The sequence below is a fragment of the Lonchura striata genome, chromosome 7, assembly GCF_046129695.1.
Source record: "Lonchura striata isolate bLonStr1 chromosome 7, bLonStr1.mat, whole genome shotgun sequence".
In the NCBI taxonomy this organism is placed as follows: domain Eukaryota; kingdom Metazoa; phylum Chordata; class Aves; order Passeriformes; family Estrildidae; genus Lonchura; species Lonchura striata.
This window is the reverse complement of record NC_134609.1, coordinates 8,286,261-8,305,246: the sequence shown is the minus strand read 5'-3', so window position 1 is coordinate 8,305,246 and position 18,986 is coordinate 8,286,261. Positions and strand designations below refer to the sequence as shown.

At 40.4% G+C, this 18,986-nt stretch overlaps 1 protein-coding gene and 1 long non-coding RNA gene across 3 annotated transcripts in view; one reads left to right on the top strand and one right to left on the bottom strand.

Moving 5' to 3' along the window:
- LOC110468616 (uncharacterized) overlaps positions 1-300 on the bottom strand; it is a 38,288-nt gene extending 37,988 nt beyond the window's left edge. The window contains exon 1 of the long non-coding RNA XR_013340256.1: positions 150-300. This is a non-coding gene — a long non-coding RNA (uncharacterized LOC110468616). The remainder of the gene's footprint in view (positions 1-149) is intronic.
- Positions 1-18,986, top strand: part of CSGALNACT2 (chondroitin sulfate N-acetylgalactosaminyltransferase 2) — a 31,975-nt gene that overhangs the window by 360 nt on the left and 12,629 nt on the right. The window contains exons 1-2 of one of the 2 annotated variants that reach the window (XM_021526665.3): positions 250-402; positions 15,282-16,524. In XM_021526665.3, the coding sequence (XP_021382340.1) occupies positions 15,867-16,524 (658 nt within the window). In that variant the 5' untranslated portion in view covers positions 250-402; positions 15,282-15,866. Of the gene's footprint in view, positions 1-249; positions 403-15,281; positions 16,525-18,986 lie in introns of those variants that run through there. The other variant, XM_021526664.3, reaches the window with a different exon arrangement.

The following is an 18,986-nucleotide window of genomic DNA, read 5'->3' as shown; positions in this document are numbered from 1 at the left end:
CCCGCCCGGAGCGGGCTGCGGCCGGACCGAGCGGCCGTGGGTCCGCGCAGCCGGCACCGCCTCGGCTTGTCCCGGCCGCCCTGACGAGGCGGCCCGGCACAGCGGGCCGCTCGGTTGTACCGTAGCGCAGTCTCAACAATAAACCGAACCTGTCCCTCTCGGCTGCGTTTCCATTGTGTTGGCGGCCGTGGGCGTGCTGGGAGCGCGTTGGTGCAGCCGCAGGCAGCGGGATGCAGCGGGCGGCCCCCCCGCACGGCGCTGGAGCGGCGCGGGGCAGCGCCCGGCCGGGCTGGCTGCGGGGGCCTTTGGGCTTGTTGGGGCCGCGAGAAACCCCCACTCCTCACACCAACCCCCAAACAGGCGAAGTGATGATGAGGGTGCTTAATTATCCTCGGTGGAATGGTGAGCATTGTTTAAACTACTCGTTACATCTCCGTTTTTGTCAGATGCGTTCTTGCTCGGTAAATTCTGTGCTCTCGCAAACTGTGAGAGTTTGGTATTGAGCATAAAAATAAATTGTGTAATTGTCACTAGTCAATTAAGTCAGAAATGCTAAAGCAGAAACGGGGGATGTTGCAATTTTCAAGACCTTTTTAAACCGAAGTATGTAGAAATTTAAACTTGATAGTCCATGTTTTCAGTGAAGTGTAATCAGTGTTTATTATGTGGTTTTGTTGTTTGTTTGTGCTTTTTTCTCTTCAAGTCCCTCTGTCAGGTGGAATTTGAGACACTGATCTCTTCTGCTAAACTTGTAGATGATGGATAAGGACTAACTTTATTGTCTTCTTTCCGGTAACTCAGAAGAACTGCAGAAAAGAAAGGTTGTTTCAACACTGAGTCAGTATTTCTCAGTTTAAGGTCATACAGTAGAAATACCTTTTTTTCTCCCTGTTTCTTTTCCATGGAGGCTGTAACGCTAGGCCTTGTAGGACAGTTTCTTCTTTTCCAGCATGCACTAGCTGCAAGTTCCTATCTTGCTTTAGTGTGTTTGAAGGAAACTTCTGGCTTCCCTTTATTAGCTAGATAGAGGGTCCCCAAGGAGCACCAAAGACAGCAGTTTGGAAATATTCCCAGTAGCTGTCAGTGGAGGTAGGTGCGTTTTGCAGAGAGGTGTTAGCTACGAGCCTCAATTAAACCCTGAGGCTTTTGTGGGAGACTCTACCAGTGAGTCCTTATCAGAAATATCAGGAGACCTGCACTGAGCATTGCTACAGCATCAGTGTCCTAAACCATCAGCAGCTGAACATGGGAGGAGGAATGGTGGTGGTTGTTGAAGTGCATGACTGTATAGCCCAAATAGACATTCTTTAGCTTGTCTGTTGCTGGAGAAAACATGTGAGAACTTCAGTGTGATTAAGATTAGTTGATCTTGAATAGTTCTTTTCCTTCTTGATCCCATGACTTAGTTTTAGCGTTTTTCTCAGGCTTAAGGAAGGAAGGAATAAAGGAGAGAAAGGAACCCCCAAACCTGTTGGTACAGCTGCTATATTGTGGTAGAAGTTGCACCAAATTACCCTTGAATGTAAATTCTTTGCTTTTATGTTCCAACCCCAGGATATGGGTCTTCCCAAATCAGTGAGAAATATCATCTGAGGGCATGGTTAAATAATAAGTAGCTGTGGTCTCTTACCAAGAAAACCCACAAGCATATTTGGCACAAGAATTTCAACCCCTGCATCACAATCTGCTACTTCATGCTTGCCAGAAGTGTTCTGTGGACCTCTTTATAAAAAGAATCCATCAGAATTACCTGAACTTTTAAAAGAGATAAAACTCAACTCCCAGGAGGGTGGGTATGAGAAATATGAGGTCAGTTTTTTTCACTGCAGAAAACAAATTGCACAATATTTTTCTTGTCTCTGAAGCAGCCTGTCATTATGAAGCAAGCTTCATGACTTGCAGTATTTTCTCCTTAAATAATGCGGAAATAGGATCACAGAGGTGGGATGAAAGTCAGGCTTTGGAAAAGTGCTGGAACTGATAATGTCCTTGGCTTTTTGTTAGTTCATCTGCCCTCTGAAGGATTAGCCATTCAGAATAAAAGTATGGAAAAAGTCCATAGTAATTTTGCTTCTGCAAAAAATAATGTAGAAAATAGGCAGGGGTTTCAAGAGTACAAGACTTGAAAAAAAATAATAAAAGTCATTCTCAAAGGACACATTGGGAAGAAAATATTTTCAGGAGCATATTGTTTTTAGAAAAAAAGACCAAACCACAAATAACTGTGCCTTATCTATGTATCTAATTATGCTCTTTTAAGATTAGTGCTGGAAATGGGGAAATGAGACCAGAACTCACAAGGTGTTTATAAAAGAAATAAAATGCTTTTTGGAAGGGAATGGGAATATAGTTTTATTTCTGAGTTGGAACCACAGCTTGTAAGAAGAAATCTGTGGAAGGGCACTTCTTACTGTCTGCCAGAACAGCTTCATTCTGAATTATGATTAGAAAAGCCCAGCAGATCCATTAATGTTATAGCTCATGAAAAAAAATCTGAAAGTGTGCAATTACTTTAATATCTTTAATTTCTTTTTTATTAAGCTCTTTAAAATTCTGGTTTTGAGGGCAGGAAAAAATCTGTAAGTTACAGCCCTCCAGTCATGAGTGCCTTTCAGTGCAAAAGTAGTTGAATAGGGTACTGGTTTAGACCCTGGTTTAGAGGCCCATTTTGGGTACAGCTAGCTTCTGCTTTTATCCAGGCCTTTAAAAAAATTTATTGTAAGGCTGCAGATATTTTGTGTGTACTTAAAAATGTAGACAGGCAAGTTATGCAACTTAGTATATCTTGGGTATCTAATACTTTGTGGTGTGTATAGTCTAAATTGGTGATTTTGATGGTCACTGCTAGCTGAGGAATTTTGTTTTAAAGAGAGTAACAAGATAATCATTGCAGTGACTGTATGTAGTCACTACAGATGTGGCATTCAAGGAAAAAGGAAGACTGCTTTTTTCCCCTAATCCTTGAAGGTGCTGCATGTGGATACATGGCACACTAAAATACTTGTGAGAAGCTTGCACTCTCTGTGCTGACACTGGGCTGTCTATGCTGCAGCTCTGGGTTATGGTAAGGCTGGCAGGGGCCACTTGCTCCACAGTTATTTCTGAAATGGGGTGTGGTGGAATATCTTGAAACAATCTCTGCTTTACCTTACTTGTTTTGAAGGCTCTTTCCATTCGCACACCAAATCCTCTAAAAGCAAGTTGATAAAACTGGCAAGTTATTTCAAGCTGTGAGTGCAAATGTGAGCTCTGGAAAGAGCATCAATAGAGTTTGTGTTTCAGAGTGAAGTTCAGAGAATCCAAATCAGATGCTGTGAGGAAATCTTCTATGTACTTTTTAAATCTATTTCCAGACAATCATCTCCATCTGTAATAAAAAGTGACTGTAGCGGTTGGCCTGTTTACTGATTTGTGGCTGCCTGCAGTGTAGGTGCTTTCCAGCATGGTGCTCTTGGGTCTGATTGCTTCCTGTAGCCTTTCTGTGTTCCTTTGTTCTGGAGCACATCTCCCTGCCCAGCCTGCAGTGGAGGGTGCCTGTGTCTCCTTAGGGAGGTGCATTTGAGGAGAGTGTTGGCAGCTGTGTTGGTGGGTGACAGCAGGGGCAGAGCTACTTCAGCCTTTTCCTCCCTTTAATTCTTTCACTGGTGGAGTGAGTGGGTGGTGAAGGGCAGGTCTGTCTGGCTTTTGTTCTTACCTTACCTCCTCCCCTGTACTAAATGGTGGTGTTTCACTGGTGAAGCAGCTCCTGGCAGAGGATCCTTCCCATTTGGTACTGGGCTCTCTGGTAGGGATGTCACTTGGGGCAGCTGTCCAGAAAGCACAGATCAGCACCCAACAGCCACCATATGCATCCTGCTGTCAAAAGTGAGGCTTCCCATCAGCTCCTCTACCACAGCCTGAAATAACCTAAAATGTCCATCAATGCATTTCTTCAATAGATGGAGGGCTAAGAATGTTTACCTGCGGGAGTCTGAGTACAAGTACACACTTGGCAACTAAAGAAAAAGTGCAGAATGGAAGTGCTGTAGCTGTCTCAGCAGTGTAGGCATGGCTGGGCTGATGCTGGGGGAGGGTTTGGTGGGCAGACACTTTCAGTACTTATTCTCCCAAAAACTAGGGAAAGTAATTTTACTCTTCTCCGGCATACTGGAGGGAATTTCTGTTCAAGGAAATCAATGTGCCAGTTGTAGAGCAGAAGTAAAACTCTCTCATGGCTAACATATCCTCTGGAGATGGGTCCTACCCACATACTTTAATGGCTGTCACCAGCAGCAGTCTGTTTTTGCTGAATGTAGCTCCAGGCTGGTTCTCACATGTTCAGAGTTTAAATAATACAATGCAGAACATGTAGGAATTAAAAGTAGCTTAGAAATACAATACTTACAGTTATTGCATTTCCAAGTAAAATTGCTGAACAGATGAGGTTCTTTTATATAGACACCTGCTTCTTGTACTTAACTCTGACAAATGAACATCAACCACAAAATGAGGTTAGTATGTCTGCACTGTTAATGTGCTTTTTGTCAGGACAATAGATGAATGCTAGAAAACCAAAATTATAGGACACCTGAGTTTTCTAAAAAGCTGTATATGAGCCTACAGCAGTTTTGTATTGACTAGTCACAGTTAATTGTGTAAAGAAAAGGACCCTAATAGTTTTTCCAATGCCAGTTGCCAGAGACAGTTTCTGCCTTGCAGGTGTGTAATTGCAGGAAGACATGAAAATTTAAAGCTGATGGCTGAGATGCTGCTGTACAGAGGTTCTGAGCTCATTCTGTGTAGATGTTTTGCTTGTAGTGTGTTGTGTGTGATAGTTCGGTAACCAGGCAGATTTTCTGCTCCCCCAGTGTTGGTGTGTGGTGTTTGCGTCTTCTCCGTAGAAACTGCAGAAATAATACTTAGAGAATTCTGGGTGGAGTTTTTGTTGCTGCTGCAGGGCAGGTGCTGAGCAGTGATGCACAGGAAGCAATTGAAGCTTGTTGGGAGCACTGCTGAATTAAAGCAGAGGAAATGATGTAAATGAGCTTGTGTTTTGAAGCACACTGTGAAAACACCAAGTGCTAGTCTTGAGCGGTCGTTCAGAGTAAACCCACAGTTCTGAGGCTAAGTCATAAGTTTCTGTGAAATAAAATCTGTCCTGTAAGAGTGTTTTGGGTGACAGCTTTCAGATGACTTGTGGTAGCACTTCTGCTGTCTCTCAAGCAGTGGTGTCAAAAAGGATGGCACTTGACAGCACTGTTGATGTTGCTCACTGCCCCAGGGTCAGCAGATGCCTTGCATGTCTTGTGCTCTGGTAGAGTGAAAATTAAGACTGCTGAGGGTAGTACAGTCCATCTTTTGTGTGCTCTGTGAGTTTCTGATACACATAGGAGTCTTCTGAAGAAGACACATACAATTTGTGAAGTAGGAGGATAAGTATTGTTTGCAATCAGTGCTGGCTGGACAGAGGCTGGCAGGTTTCTTCCCAGCACAGTCAAACCATTGCTCCAGTAAGATGCCTCTGCAGGGCAACTTTGCCCCAGTGCCCCCAGTGTTTGGCAAAGGACGGGGTGTTAACATCCAAAATCCTGTATTAGATTCTGCTATGAAATGCTGCTATGCATGTTGCTTTATGTTGGATTTTTTAAATTATATTTTGGACAGAAGCCAGTGGTTTTTAATTACTTTGCATTAACTCTTCAGAATTCCTCCTTAGTTTAAGGTCCTAAGCTTCTATTAGATGGACAGGTGGGAATGATAGAAATTTAAATAAACTGTGTGAGGGGTCAAGAATGGAAGGAAAAACAACTCTAAACCAGTGTTCAAACAGTGTAGTAGAAGTTGTTGCCAGTAGAACTGTGTGTTAAATATGGCACTTGTGACAAGTGTCTGTGGTAATAACCTGTATGTCCCTGCTGTGAAGCAAAACAAGCAAAAAAAGTTAGAAAAAAAAAAAGCAGTGAAATATGAACACAACAAAAGAAGAGTGCAAGGAGCCTGTAAAAATTCTTAGCTTTTCTCTCCTTCAAATCACGATGATCTCCTCCTGAAGAAAAGGGGAGGAAAAGCAGTTCAAGTGGTCCAAAGACTGACTTCAGGGACTTGAAGAACAAGGCAAGAGAGGTGAAGCAGAGTAATGTAAAGTGTTCAGTGTTTGATGTTTCTAATTGTTCATACTGGCAACTTTGTCAATGCAAGGAAAGTACCAAGATAGGTAGTTCTGATAAGCTGCTGGCTTTTCTGCTTCTGGTGAAGCTTGGTATTGCTAGTCCTTTAAGAGTAAGTTAATGCTTAGATATAATGCCAAACTGAAAAATTACAGATGACATTAGCTGTACTTCTGGAATGCACCAGATGTTTCTCAATTGTTTGACATCCAGCTTTCATGGCTGGTGACATATTCATGGCTGATTTGTGCTGAAAGCAGAACCTGAACTATTACACTGAATTACACTGAACTATTACACTGAATTTTAGCCTTTCTAAAAACATTTGTAGTTTGTGTTCCTCCTTCTATCTTTGATTGAGGACTGAAGAATAGCAAAATGAACACAGTTTTGAAAACCACATGTGAATTTAAGCCAGCTGATTCAGTTTTGTTTAAGAAAACTTTGAGTGTGTTTGATTTTCAAAGCTGCATTTTCTTAGGATTTCTGGATCAAGTAGTATTTTAAGCTGGTTTTCCTTATTTTAGAACTCTCAGGCCAAACTACCACTTGGACAAAATACACAGAAATGTCTTCCAGTGGTCAGTTCAGGAGTCTTCAAACATGCACTGAGGAGACAAATATTCCCTAGTCCAGGAAGCCCTCAAAAAATTTGGCAATAAATAATAACTTTGGTGAGAATATTACTGTGGTGCATAGTTGTCCTACAAATTTTCTTTTAAATTTAAATAAATTTCCTATAAACATTTCTGGTTTTAAGATGTGTATTAATAGAAATTTGAAAGTATTTTTAAGAAAGTTGGATTCACTTGAGAATTTAACTGCTTTCTGTTTCCACTTCAACTGCTACAGCTGCATCATAGTCTGGAATATTGCATCCTTGAAAACAGTGTCACTCTTATAATAGAAAAAAAAATTTAAAAAGGAAAGAAATTAACTCCTCCATATTATTAAGTCTCTAACTTTTTTTTTTAAATGCTGGCCAATTTCCTGTGCAACTGTTAGAAAGAGCACTGGTTTTGGATGGTCCTTTTCCATCCCTTCATTTTATAACTCAAGAAAAAGAAATCTCCATGTGAGAACCACCTGTGAGTGCCTCAAAGGATCTGTTTTGCTCCACAGCATCTTCAGGTTTGCTTTACAGTACGAGGAAACTCAAGTATGACCTTTGTTCTTACCTCCCACAGTGAGAAGTCCTCACTGGCTCCATGTATGAACTTGAATGACAATTACCCTTTAGAAACAGCTCAAGAGTTTACAATAGGTTGGCATTTATATTTTACTATGCTTAGGTTACGGTAGCTATGTTATCTTGATCTCCATATGTAGAGAAGTAGATGACAGAGATCTGAGAAAACAGAAGACAGCTTGATTCTGGGAATGTAGTTAGATGTGGAACTCAGGTGAAGCAATTGCAGGGAAACCACGTTATTCTCATCTCTTTGGTTTTGCTAGCTACCATTCCACAGTGGAAGACTGAAGTCATTCTCAGTGTTTGGCTTTAATAAAGAGAACGTGGCATCAGTGAAAATGTAGGTGTGCTGTGCACATGAGCTGGGATCACCAGTTACCTTTTATGCACTGTTGGATTTGAGGGAGCAGGCTTATCTTGCGTGGGGGAAATATTTAGTTGGGGCCTTTTAAGTTGTTTAGACACTTAGGGTACCTAAAGAGTATTTCACCTTTCCTCATTCACTTTGATTCAAGGTGTGCTGTGTTTCTAAGTGTAACTGATTTTCTATCCTTCTGAAGCAGGCTGTTTTCTGTGCAAAAAGCCCTACCTACAGCATTACCTTTTTGAAGACTGCTGGACATCTTAAGTTTAATTTCTGCCTCTTGCTGCATCTGTTGCTCTGTTCTACAGAAAGAAGTATAAGCATCTCCCAGCATGTAGTCTAATAGAGACTACTGTGCATCCTTGAAGATAAGCTGCAGTTGCTGTAAGAAGTGGGTATTTAGTTTTGCTTAAGCTGTCCTTCACAGCCTTTTTCCCTTGATTGGGTGTGCAGTGTTACACAGGCTGTTGGGAGGCTCTGCCACCTTTCAGTGGACCGACTGCTGGGTATGGCTGCTCAGGTGTTGTGCCCAGGAACCCCAATGCTGCTGTGTTATAATTTAAGCAGCCCCTTATGGGGACTGTGTCCTTCACAAGGGTTTAACAAAACCTGTCGTAAAAGTAGGCCAGGTTCTTGCCTAATGCTCATTTGAAAAACATTACTTTCAAGATGTTGGGAATACCAGGAGAAAGATCTTCCCTGATAAGTGTGCTAAGATAGCTCTTGTACTTCTGTTCTTATTTCTAGGTTGAACTCTAGCAACCAGCAAAATAGGTGCAGTAAGTGTAGTCATATAAAAATGCTGTTCCTTTAATTCCCTCACAATAAGGGGAAGAAGACATGCTTCACCAAACTTGGAGTTTGTGGTTTTCTTGCCAAATTTAAAAAGAGGAATAACACCAACAGCAGTGCAGAAACCCACAAACTAAATAATGTAAGGGATAGAAAAAGTTGTGTCATGCAGAAAAGCTACTGTCTCGTGAAAGCTGATGCTAGAAGAGCCTTTCATGGTAGCTGTTTGATAATAGTTTTAAAACAAGAAAGCAAGCAAATGAAACTCCTTCACTTGGTCCTACCTAGGACATTTTACCTAGTTTTTCTTGCCAAGTAGATGTCTCTCTTCATAAAAACAAAGTGACTGAGAGTTGACTTTTGTTTCCTGAAATGGAATAATACTGACCAGTGTGGTTGAGGTGTAGCTGGTTTGGTTTCAATTTTAATTCAGCATTTTCCAGACAACTGAACTTGCTTTGGATTCACTGGAGCCAAAGCAGGGCTTCTATTCATAAGCTCATTGCTTACTTTGGATTAGTTATAAAGTAAATAATGTGAATAATACTGTTCTTTCATTTGTCCACTTAACTATGTAATGGATTTAGTTTTGCTTAGGAACAACAAGTGCCAGGACAAGCGATAACTTGCTTGCTCCTTTCACTTACAGGAGATAAAACTGCTTCAGCAAAAGGTTGCTCTTTTCTCTTGTTATTTCACAGTAAATTATGAAAGAATTGCATTTAAACCACTATAGTCCAGTTAATATTTCCTTCAAGCTTGACAGCATGACTGCTTTTTCCAGGCATTGTCATGGCAAAAATACCACCATTTCTAGGTTGTAGGTTGTTAGATATCACCTTCTGCTTGCTTTTTCTGAGAACCAAGGCAGTAAAACCCACAGTATTTGCTATTCTGTCAGCTTGGCAAGCTGATTTATTTTTTGGCCATGTACATGGGGCAGGGAAGGGGTGTGTGCTGCATGAGCAGGATGGGTCCTTCCTGCAGCCCCCGAGGCCTGTGTTGCTGTTGTAAAAACACATTCCTGGGAACTTGAAACTGAGACAGAAATTGCAAGAGAGAGTTTGGGCAAGCTGTAGAGAGCGTGACCTGCTTGATTGTTCTTGATTTCTGAGATGATTGAATACTGCTATTAAAATGAAACCCTACTCTTTTCTGTGTTTCTGTGTTTTAAAAGTTAGTACAAAGCATGTTTTTTAGTTGCATATCCTGAGAAGATGTAATTAATAAGCAGGATCTGGTCCTTGGAAAAGTCAGATCAGTTTTTACTGATTTTATCTCTCCCTGGTGTTGAGAGTGAGTTGATCTATCACATGAAACACAGGAGATAAGAAACCCAATATATCTTCCCTGTATACTGCAGTCTCTAATGTGGCAGTGGAAATTTGTGGAGGTTTGGTCTTAATTTTATTTTGGAGCACAGCATTTCTGCTGGCAAAACAAAATGTTGCTTTTTGTAAGAGAAACCATTTGCATGGAGAATATTATTTTTTGAGTAATAAATCCTGTGATTGTTGCACTCTTCACTGAAGTAACTTTTTCCTATGGTTCCCATGCTGAAAGTATTTATTCCAGGTGTACTGTGAGTTCTAGAGTGGTCCTCATGCCAAAGGCATGATTTTTTTCCCCCGTTTATTAATTAAAGAAATATCTGATATTACCTGTTGCAGAAATGCTTGGGCACTTGAAAATTCATTACAGGCTGTTCATAATGTGGACAGTTCACCACTGTTCATTTTTTCCCCCACATCTTTCATTAAAAATGAATTGAGATGCTCAGTGATCAGTGTAGTCATCATTGTTCCCATTTCCCCCATGGGATGCTGGCTTTGGCAGAGGAAAGAAAACTGATGAAAATCAAGAGGTAGCTTGAAAAATTCCTGTTGGTGTCAACCAGGTAAGATGAGCAGCAAAGCTGAGGTTCAGTGCTGACCAACTAAAGGGGGGTGTTGGGGTGAATTGGGACAGTGTGTCATACTCTAAACTTTCAAAAAGTTGAAAATAAGCTGCTGCATGTTCTTGATGTTAATGATTTACCCTGGGCAGTAGTTGCAATGTGTACAAGCAAAACTTTCAGGTTTTTCAGAATTCAGTGTGAAACTGCTAAGTCTAAAATACTTTGTGATTATTTTCACTTTCCTATTGGTTTTATTGAATGCAAGTTGTCTTTCCATAAATTGATAGTGCCTTTTAACTTCTCTCCCATCCAGCAGTGCATGTGTTTGTGTTTGGGAGGCAGAGCCATAGCTGAAAGCATACCAGATGGCAGAATTATAATAAAAAGGTGGGTTTTTTTGGTCAGTAGAGGGTGAAATTCTTGAATAGTTTTCCATGGAAAATGAGAACTTCAGCAGTTCATTCTTGTGATTTTTTTTTTTTTCTCTTTCTTCCTAATAGCTGACAAGTCTGACTTAGGTACTGGCTCAATTAGAACTGTGTAATAAAACCCTGGACAAATTCTTTTGTCTTTTGTGAGGCTATGCCTCAGACTGTCTAAGCAGAGATGAAGTGATGTGTACTTAAGGTATGGTTTGAGGTGTTTCACTCCAGGGTTTATGCAAAGATTGCCTGCAACAGCAGTTGCCTGTCTTGCTTTGTGTTTGGTTTCAGCAAGTGAGAAGATAAAGGTGTATCCAGTGTTCCTCCAACATGCCAAGCTATTCTGTTCTCAGTGGCACTGTACTTCAGAACAGGAAGAGAATATGCAAGGAATGAGATTGGACCTTATGTTTTCATTGTGTAACTTGCCAAGAAGAGAAATATGTGTGTGGAGGAGGCTTAAGACAGTGAATATCTGTAGCATCTGGGTGAAATTATGAACAATAAAATAACTCCCAGCTGGAATTTCATGAGCAGCTAAACAGTGTCCGTCTAGGGCATGCTGAATGAAAAGGGCATGTCTAAAGTAAAGCATGCTCACACAGGGAAAGTCCCCACAGTCTGGCATGAAGCCAGGTGCGTACTGAATTAGGTCAATGCCTTAAATGTGAATGTTTCCCCACTTCAGAAAGATGCACTTGTCCTTTACAACAAGGAACAAAAACAGAATGCTAATATAATTTTTAAAAATGTAAAGCATTATCAATTAGCATGCTGGTCTATTCCCTTGTGCTTAGAGAATCAATGAATTTTTTGTAAGGAACAGAAACATTTCCGTTGTTGAATATACAGAAGCCCCTGGAAATGCAGAAAGAATTAGTAACCAAGTGCCTCTGGAAAACCTGCAGATCTTTTTAAGACTTGTATAAGCCTCACATGTCTCATTCTTTGGAGATCGTACAGACTACTGCTAATATACTAGTTCTGAAGAACTGGTAGGCAGTTAAATACCAGCATGCAATATCAGGTGCAATTTAAAGTTTTGGAACTTAATCTTTAAGCACTGAAATTCCAGGGACTTCTTTATGATCACTAATTATCAGATAATCTTACTGTCCCTTTTTATAAGCTTCAGAATGTTCCATGTAACCCAGTTAGTTTCCCTATTGTGATTTTTGGGATCCCATGTGCTTTTGCTTGTTCTGGGATTTCACAGCCTGCTTTCTCTTGTAATCATGTTCTACAGCCTAGTTCAGCCTGGAATTCCTAAAGTAGGGCTGTGCCAGACCAAATTCATATCAAATTTGGGTTGTAAATATGCAAAATAAGGGCTTCTTCCCCCGCCACTTTTCTGAAAAGAGAAAATAGTGAAATAGAGTACTCATAAGCTCTCCTTTTCCAGTGGGGAAAAATGGAAGGGAGATTCTTACACTTTCGCCTTTCACTTTACTCTGTGAAGTATTCAAAATGAAATGTGTCTTACTCTTTTATGATGACTTCCCTCAGCAGCAGTAGTATTGAAGGAAAAAGAAAAATATGTCAATTGGCTCAGTTCCCACTGCTTTAGCAAACTAACTTACCCATTCAGCTCTCCATATGCAATTTAAAATTTTAATGTTCGACGTAAGTGGTTGCACAAACATTCCTGGCCTTTAAAGGCCACGGTGGAGCTCTAGTGGGAAAAACGTCTGCTCTTTATGGTGAAAAAATGGTCAAACACAAATGGGCAATGCCTGTCTCTGTACAGGGCTGTCTTGTTAATAGAATTGTCACTAGCCCATAGATGAAGGGTTTCAGATAATGAAGGAATAATTAGAGCCCAGAAGGAAAAGTACCAGTGAGCTGGTGTGGCTCTCACTGCTTCAGGAGTGGGTTATTGCATCTCTTCCCTGAGCACCCCTCAGGCCAGTGCTCCGCACACAGCCGTGTGCTGTGAATAGGTGAAGGGCTGGTGGGAAGGGCCAGGAATCTGCAGATGTCCAGCAGCGAGTCCCCGCGGGCTGTGGTGGCTTCCCTGATCCATGCTTGCCATTATGATGTCTGTTCCGCCACAGTGAGGAAAGGTAGGAAGAGCAAGGGTTCTCTCAGTGCCCCCTGCTATTCTCTGAGGGGATCTCAGTCTCCTGGTACATTGTGTCCTCTTGGCACCACATCAGGAAATCTGTTCTCCCTTGCTTCTAAGACAGGAATGAGACCTGAAGGAACTTAGGGACTCATCAAAGTTGAGGACAGGGCAGTTTATTGGTGCAGCAAGAATTGACTACAAAAGCCTACTAGAACTAATGCTCCATCTTCAGGGGTATTGATTTGTGAGTTAACAACAATTAGACTAGTTGGGGCTTGATTTACTGATATTTTATGCAAGTTAGATTTAGATAGTTGAATCGTTTTCCAACATGCCTTTACTGATTGAAGATGTGTCAGCTTCTGCATGGAGTAACTTCACTGAGGTTTATAGAAACTTATGGTTCTTTATGCTGTTAATTGTGGCTTCGCCTCTTGCAGTCTAACAGAACAAGAATTCAGTAAGAAATGTAAAAAAGCATCATATGGTCATCTTTGTACTAAAGAAAGCTTGGGATGATATGGTATCATTTCTGTGAACTGGTTTTATCCTGTAGAATTTTTCTTCTGTCTCCCTTGATTCATCACGTCTGGACACTGGTCAGTAGTCTGAGGATGCATCTGGAGTTGATCACTCTTTATAGACATTCAATAAGCATTTATATAATACTGTGTTTATGCAGTGAGGAGTGACTAAATTCCGGCTTGTCTGAACTTGAAAGGATGTTATCTAGTATTCAGTTGATAAAAGTGTTACTTCTTTTGTATCAGAATCTCCAGTAGCTTTCCATGTGTTCCAGAAACTTCAGTTTCAGATGAGTAATTGTCTTCAATCTGCTGTATTAATAATTTCTACATAACCTGTGTAAATTATTTATTAACAGGGACTTTAGCACTATAAATACTAAAAACTGCTTTGAGCACTCCTATAGACTAAAGCTGGACAACTCTAAGGTGTGCAACTCTTGCCAAACCTGGTGTGGATGATACACCTGCAAACTTTGTGTGGCTGTGGCAGGCATTGCTGCTGGTGGCATGAATAAGTCACTTAGTCTTTCAGGCCTTGCAGTTGGAGCTTTCTTGCAAGTGAAGATGCTGAATATGACACCACCACTGATCAGGGTACCTGATTAGCACTGGAGCAGTATCAGGATCCTGCTGCTGCAAGCTGAGTGGGAAGGGAGGAGTGTCACAAAGACACAATCGGGGAGACGCAGTGCCAGGGGTTTGCTGTAAACACATGGGAGCATTGTGGCACCCTGACTGACACGAAGGGTCAGCACAGGATGGGCTGGGTGGCAGCTGGCAGTGTCTGTCTAGCCCATGTAGGAATATGGGAGTGAGCCATTTTTTTTAGTCTCCTAAGGATAGTGAAACTAAACTGGGAGTCTCAGAACTTCCCCCAAACCATAATTGCATAACGCAGTCAAAATGGATGTAGAGTTAATAGGTCCCTGGATAAATTTTAATGAGCTTCACTTATTTTATACAAGCAAATTTTAAATGAATTTAAATTTTATTAATGTTGAAAGTAGACTAACATGCATTGAGCTTACTTCCTAGTCTTTTATGCTGTCATTGAGGAGGCCCATAAAACATTTAGCTGACTCTCAGTGCTGAGTAGGACTTTTGGTATCCCCCTCTTCCATAACTGTGGGCTGTTTCTCTGGTCTTTCCTTCTAGGCTGGTTTGGTCAGTCAAGTAAGAGTGTGACCCATGCAAATGGTCACTGCCTCTTCATGCTAGCCTAACCATATCAGAAGATGGAAATATTAGCAGATGGCTAATCTCAGGATCCCTTTCATCAATCAGGGATTGGCATTTGAATTTTAATTTCTTTTGAATTAGACTTGATCTGAAATGCAGTTTCTGTAAACTTTGATATTTAAATCTGTAATAATTTATTCATGAGTGAACAGTTATACCCTGAAAGGTATTTACTTAAAGTAAAAGCAAATGAAATTGCAAGCTTCTGCTGCTTCAAAATAGTTCATGGATTTTTTTTTTATTTATTTATTTTTTTTTTTTTTAGTTTAGAGGAGTAGGAAAGGCATGGGGTTTGTTGATATCTTTTTTCCCTCTCACAAAAACCCATGAAGGAATGGGGGAGTTAAAACAAATGTGAAATAAACCACGGTGAGATGAGAAGAACTGTTACTACTTTGGGTAGCTGTGTGACAAATGCATTCTATTGGACTGTCCATATTACTATTTTCCAGGCGCTGTGTCAGAGGGAGCTGCTGATGGGCAATGCAAAAGAAAGAAATGCTTTGTCTTTCTCCCTTTATCACTCCTTCCACCAGCAGTCTTTTTTTTTGCATGCATGTGTTAGAACTTTGTTCATGTGTTTCTCAAATGACTGTCTGCTTTGTAGTTCTAATATGCTCCTTCCTTTTAATTTTAGGTTCTGTCTTCGGTTTGCTGACTCAAACCACAGATTCCAAGGAAAGGAGGGGAAGTGGAATAAAATACTCAAGTGCCAGAGGAAAAGCAAGACTAGCCAATGAAAATTACTATTACTAAACTGTAGATTGCTCTCACACATAGTGGGGGGGAAAATATTGCTGTCTGTTCAAAGCTTACAAAATTACTTTTGCAGATTTCCTTCACAAAACTTCAAATAAGCTAGGCCCCTTCAACTAGGGCTGAATTAGGAAATGGAAATATGATTCCTTGCTGGTGTCTTCCATCTTCCTCTGCCTTTGCAGTTTTTTTTTGTTTGGGGTAGGAAATCCTGAACAAATTGTATGGCGTCAGCCAGACTTACAGTTGATGGTTATGGATGACACAGGAACTTCAGATTTACATCTCTTCAATGACACCTGATTAAAGCAAAGCTTGAAAAGTGCTCATCTGCTATGTTACCAGAACTTGTAGTAGCTATTACAGTTGTGTTTTCTCTCTAAGATTTGAAATCTGGGGTGATGTCCCCTGGAAAGCAAGAGCAGATAAGTCATCTTTTAGGATTGGAAACAGAAATAATATAAGAATGCCCAGAAGAGGCTTTGTAATTCAAGCCAGGACTCGTTGGCTATTGGTGGGCCTTGCTTTACTATTCAGTTTAGTTTTGCTCATGTATTTGCTGGAGTGTGCTCCACAAACAGATGGCAATGGATCTCTGCCTGGTGTCGTAGGTGAAAGCATGGGTAAAGAATACTATCAAGCTCTCTTGCAGGAACAAGAAGAGCATTATCAAAACCGAGCTACCAGTCTGAAACGTCAGATTGCCCAGCTAAAGCAAGAGCTTCAGGAAATGAGTGACAAATTGAAGTCCCTGCAGGAAAAAAAAACCCCAAAGGTCAATGGTATGAACTACCAGGGCACCAAAGAACAAACATCCAATGATCTCCTAGAGTTTCTTCATTCCCAGATTGACAAAGCTGAGGTGAGCGTTGGGGCCAAACTGCCTAGTGAGTATGGAGTCATTCCTTTTGAAAGCTTTACATCCATGAAAGTGTTCCAGTTGGAGATGGGGCTCACTCGGCATCCAGAAGAGAAACCCGTTAGAAAAGATAAACGAGATGAACTGGTGGAAGTTATTGAGGCTGGCCTAGAAGTTATCAATAATCCAGATGAAGAAGATGGACAAGATGAAGATGATGGAGTAGGAGACAGGCAGCTGTATAGTGAAAATGATTTTATCGAAGGTATGTTTACGTGCTTCCCAGCCCCTTAGCAGAATGTCACAACAGGCATTTAATGGGGTTTGTATTTTTAGGTGTCCTGATTAGACCTTTCATGGTCATTATCAAAAACTGCCCTAGTACCTCTTTTTCGTACCTACAGTAATAAATACCGTTCATACTGCCATTAAAGACCAAAAGGTGGACCATGTTATAAGACCATTACTGTAGAAGGGATTCTGAAGTAAGTACTGATGTCTGTATTATTAAGCAAACATGCTGGAGAAAGGTACCACTGGCCTTGAAATAATGGGTTCTTTCAGTCTCAGATGATGTAATTGGCCTGTAGTTCAAAAAGTCTCTGCTTTTAACAGCTACTATGTTTAAAGTTTGATGCAAGTACTCTTCTTCATTCCAGAAGGTGGTACAGGCCATGGAATCCACTCAACTGGGTCAATGCAATACAGCCTGTGTTAGGCTCTTAGCACAGTTCTCATTTAAAACCCTATTATTTTTCCCAGGGGTTATCATTCTTGGGCTTTCTTTCTACATTAAGTATTCAGCTGCTATTCCATTGCTGTTTTAGATATTGATTATGCTCACGTGGATTTTTATTTTACCGTGACTGAAATAGCTATTGATTTTTTTAGTGTAATGCCTTTAATGACAGACATTCAAGCAAGCAAGTAGTTTAGGACCTTAGAATTCATACCTATTCATACCTCTGCCTCTGTTCACACCAGTGTTTGTTTTTGGAAATAAAACTAATTTCCTTTTGCTGTAAAGACAGGAGCTTCAAACACAGGGTTACGGGAACTATAGGGAAAGACAAGTCTTTTATGCTGCATATGGGTGTGTTAGCAACCAGCTGTAGCATTATCTACATTGATTAGTATCTTTCTTCAGATAGAAGTTGTGGGTTGTGTGGGTATTCTGTGGGTTTTTTATGTGCAAATACTACTGGCGAATTCAGCCAGCAAAAAGGCATCTTATGAATGTTAGCATATCTTTCCCCACCCCTGTTTTTCCAGAAGTCAGAGGTAAGAAGCAGACCCAGCCAGTGTTGGTACACACAGGTCCCTTGCCCTGCAGCTCTGTAAACAGGCTCTAGCACTCTGCCTCCTCTGCCTGTGCATCCCCATTTGATGGAAGTCCAGCTGGAAAGCTGATGCCATTCTGTTTATAAAATACTACACCCTTAAGCTGTCCTAAACTGGTAGGATCAAATTGCATAAAAGACTTGGTGTATCAGCTGAAGTCAGAACAGGTCCTGTAACTGTCCTAAGATACATCAAATTTGTTGCTGGATTAGTGTTGCTCATTTAGAGAAACGGATTTTTCTTAGCTGACTTCAGATGAAGCAAATAATTTAAGTTCTACATCCTCTTCGGTTGGTAATTATTTTGTAATAAGTGGTTTGTGCCTAAAACTTCAGTATTGTGCAATTTGAAACTGGAGGCTGAGAAACTTGGTATGTGGTTTCACTTCTAGGACAAAAGAAAAGACAGGGTACTGCATTAGTTAATACATAACCATCACGTTTTATGCTCAGTATAGATAAGCTGATTTTATCTTCTGACTTGCAGGATTTTTTTCTCAAAACTACTGCATATCTATATACAAAAACTTACCTACAAAACTGTGCTACAAGAAATTTTTATTCTGAAGTCTTCTAGCCTGTTACCTCAACAGACTATTATTATATAGGTCAGTATTTGGTTCTGGGAATTATATCTGCTTTTTTTCTAGACTTGTAAAATAGTAGACTAAACTTTGAACCATGTAATTTTTTGTGATATGTACTTTCAGGTACTCTCTCCTTAGAGAATTTGGTGACTGTTTAAGTAAGTTTAGAATATAATTTCTTATAGACAGTCTTAGTTAATGTTGTCTTTTAATGTCTGCTGAATATGTCTGAAGTTCTGTCCCAGCATTTATGTTGCCTCTGATGCTCAGTCAGTTAAGTATTATTGCCTTCATTAGAAAATAAATCAAGAATTTTTTTTTCTTACTGTATTTTAGGATTAATCTATATTGGAGTAATCTGAGACAACTAATACTAATAACTTGAATTTAAAATTGATCTGCTTTCTATTTCAAAAATAGGAATTTCCTAAATAAATTTTTCTGGAAAAGTACACTCAATTAGCTGATAATACTTGTGGTAGTCTGAATCTATTGATTTTTATTACTCTTAATACTGGGCAGGCCAAAAAAGTTCCAAATGCATACTGATGGATGCCAACTTTCTTGTTGCCACTCTACATTTTTGCTCTGTATCCTCAGTTTAAGTGTTCATGCAGATGCCTTGCTGCATGCTCAGCCTCTGTGGGCTCTGCATGAAAGTGTTCTGTCTTCTACCAGTGGTGCAAGGAAGTTGTATCCACAACAGGGAGCACTCTGGACAAGTGTTTCCTGAACTCATGTTATTTTTTTAATGTTGCAAGACAAACTGATGATCCAGATCTGCTTTGGAATTCTGATAA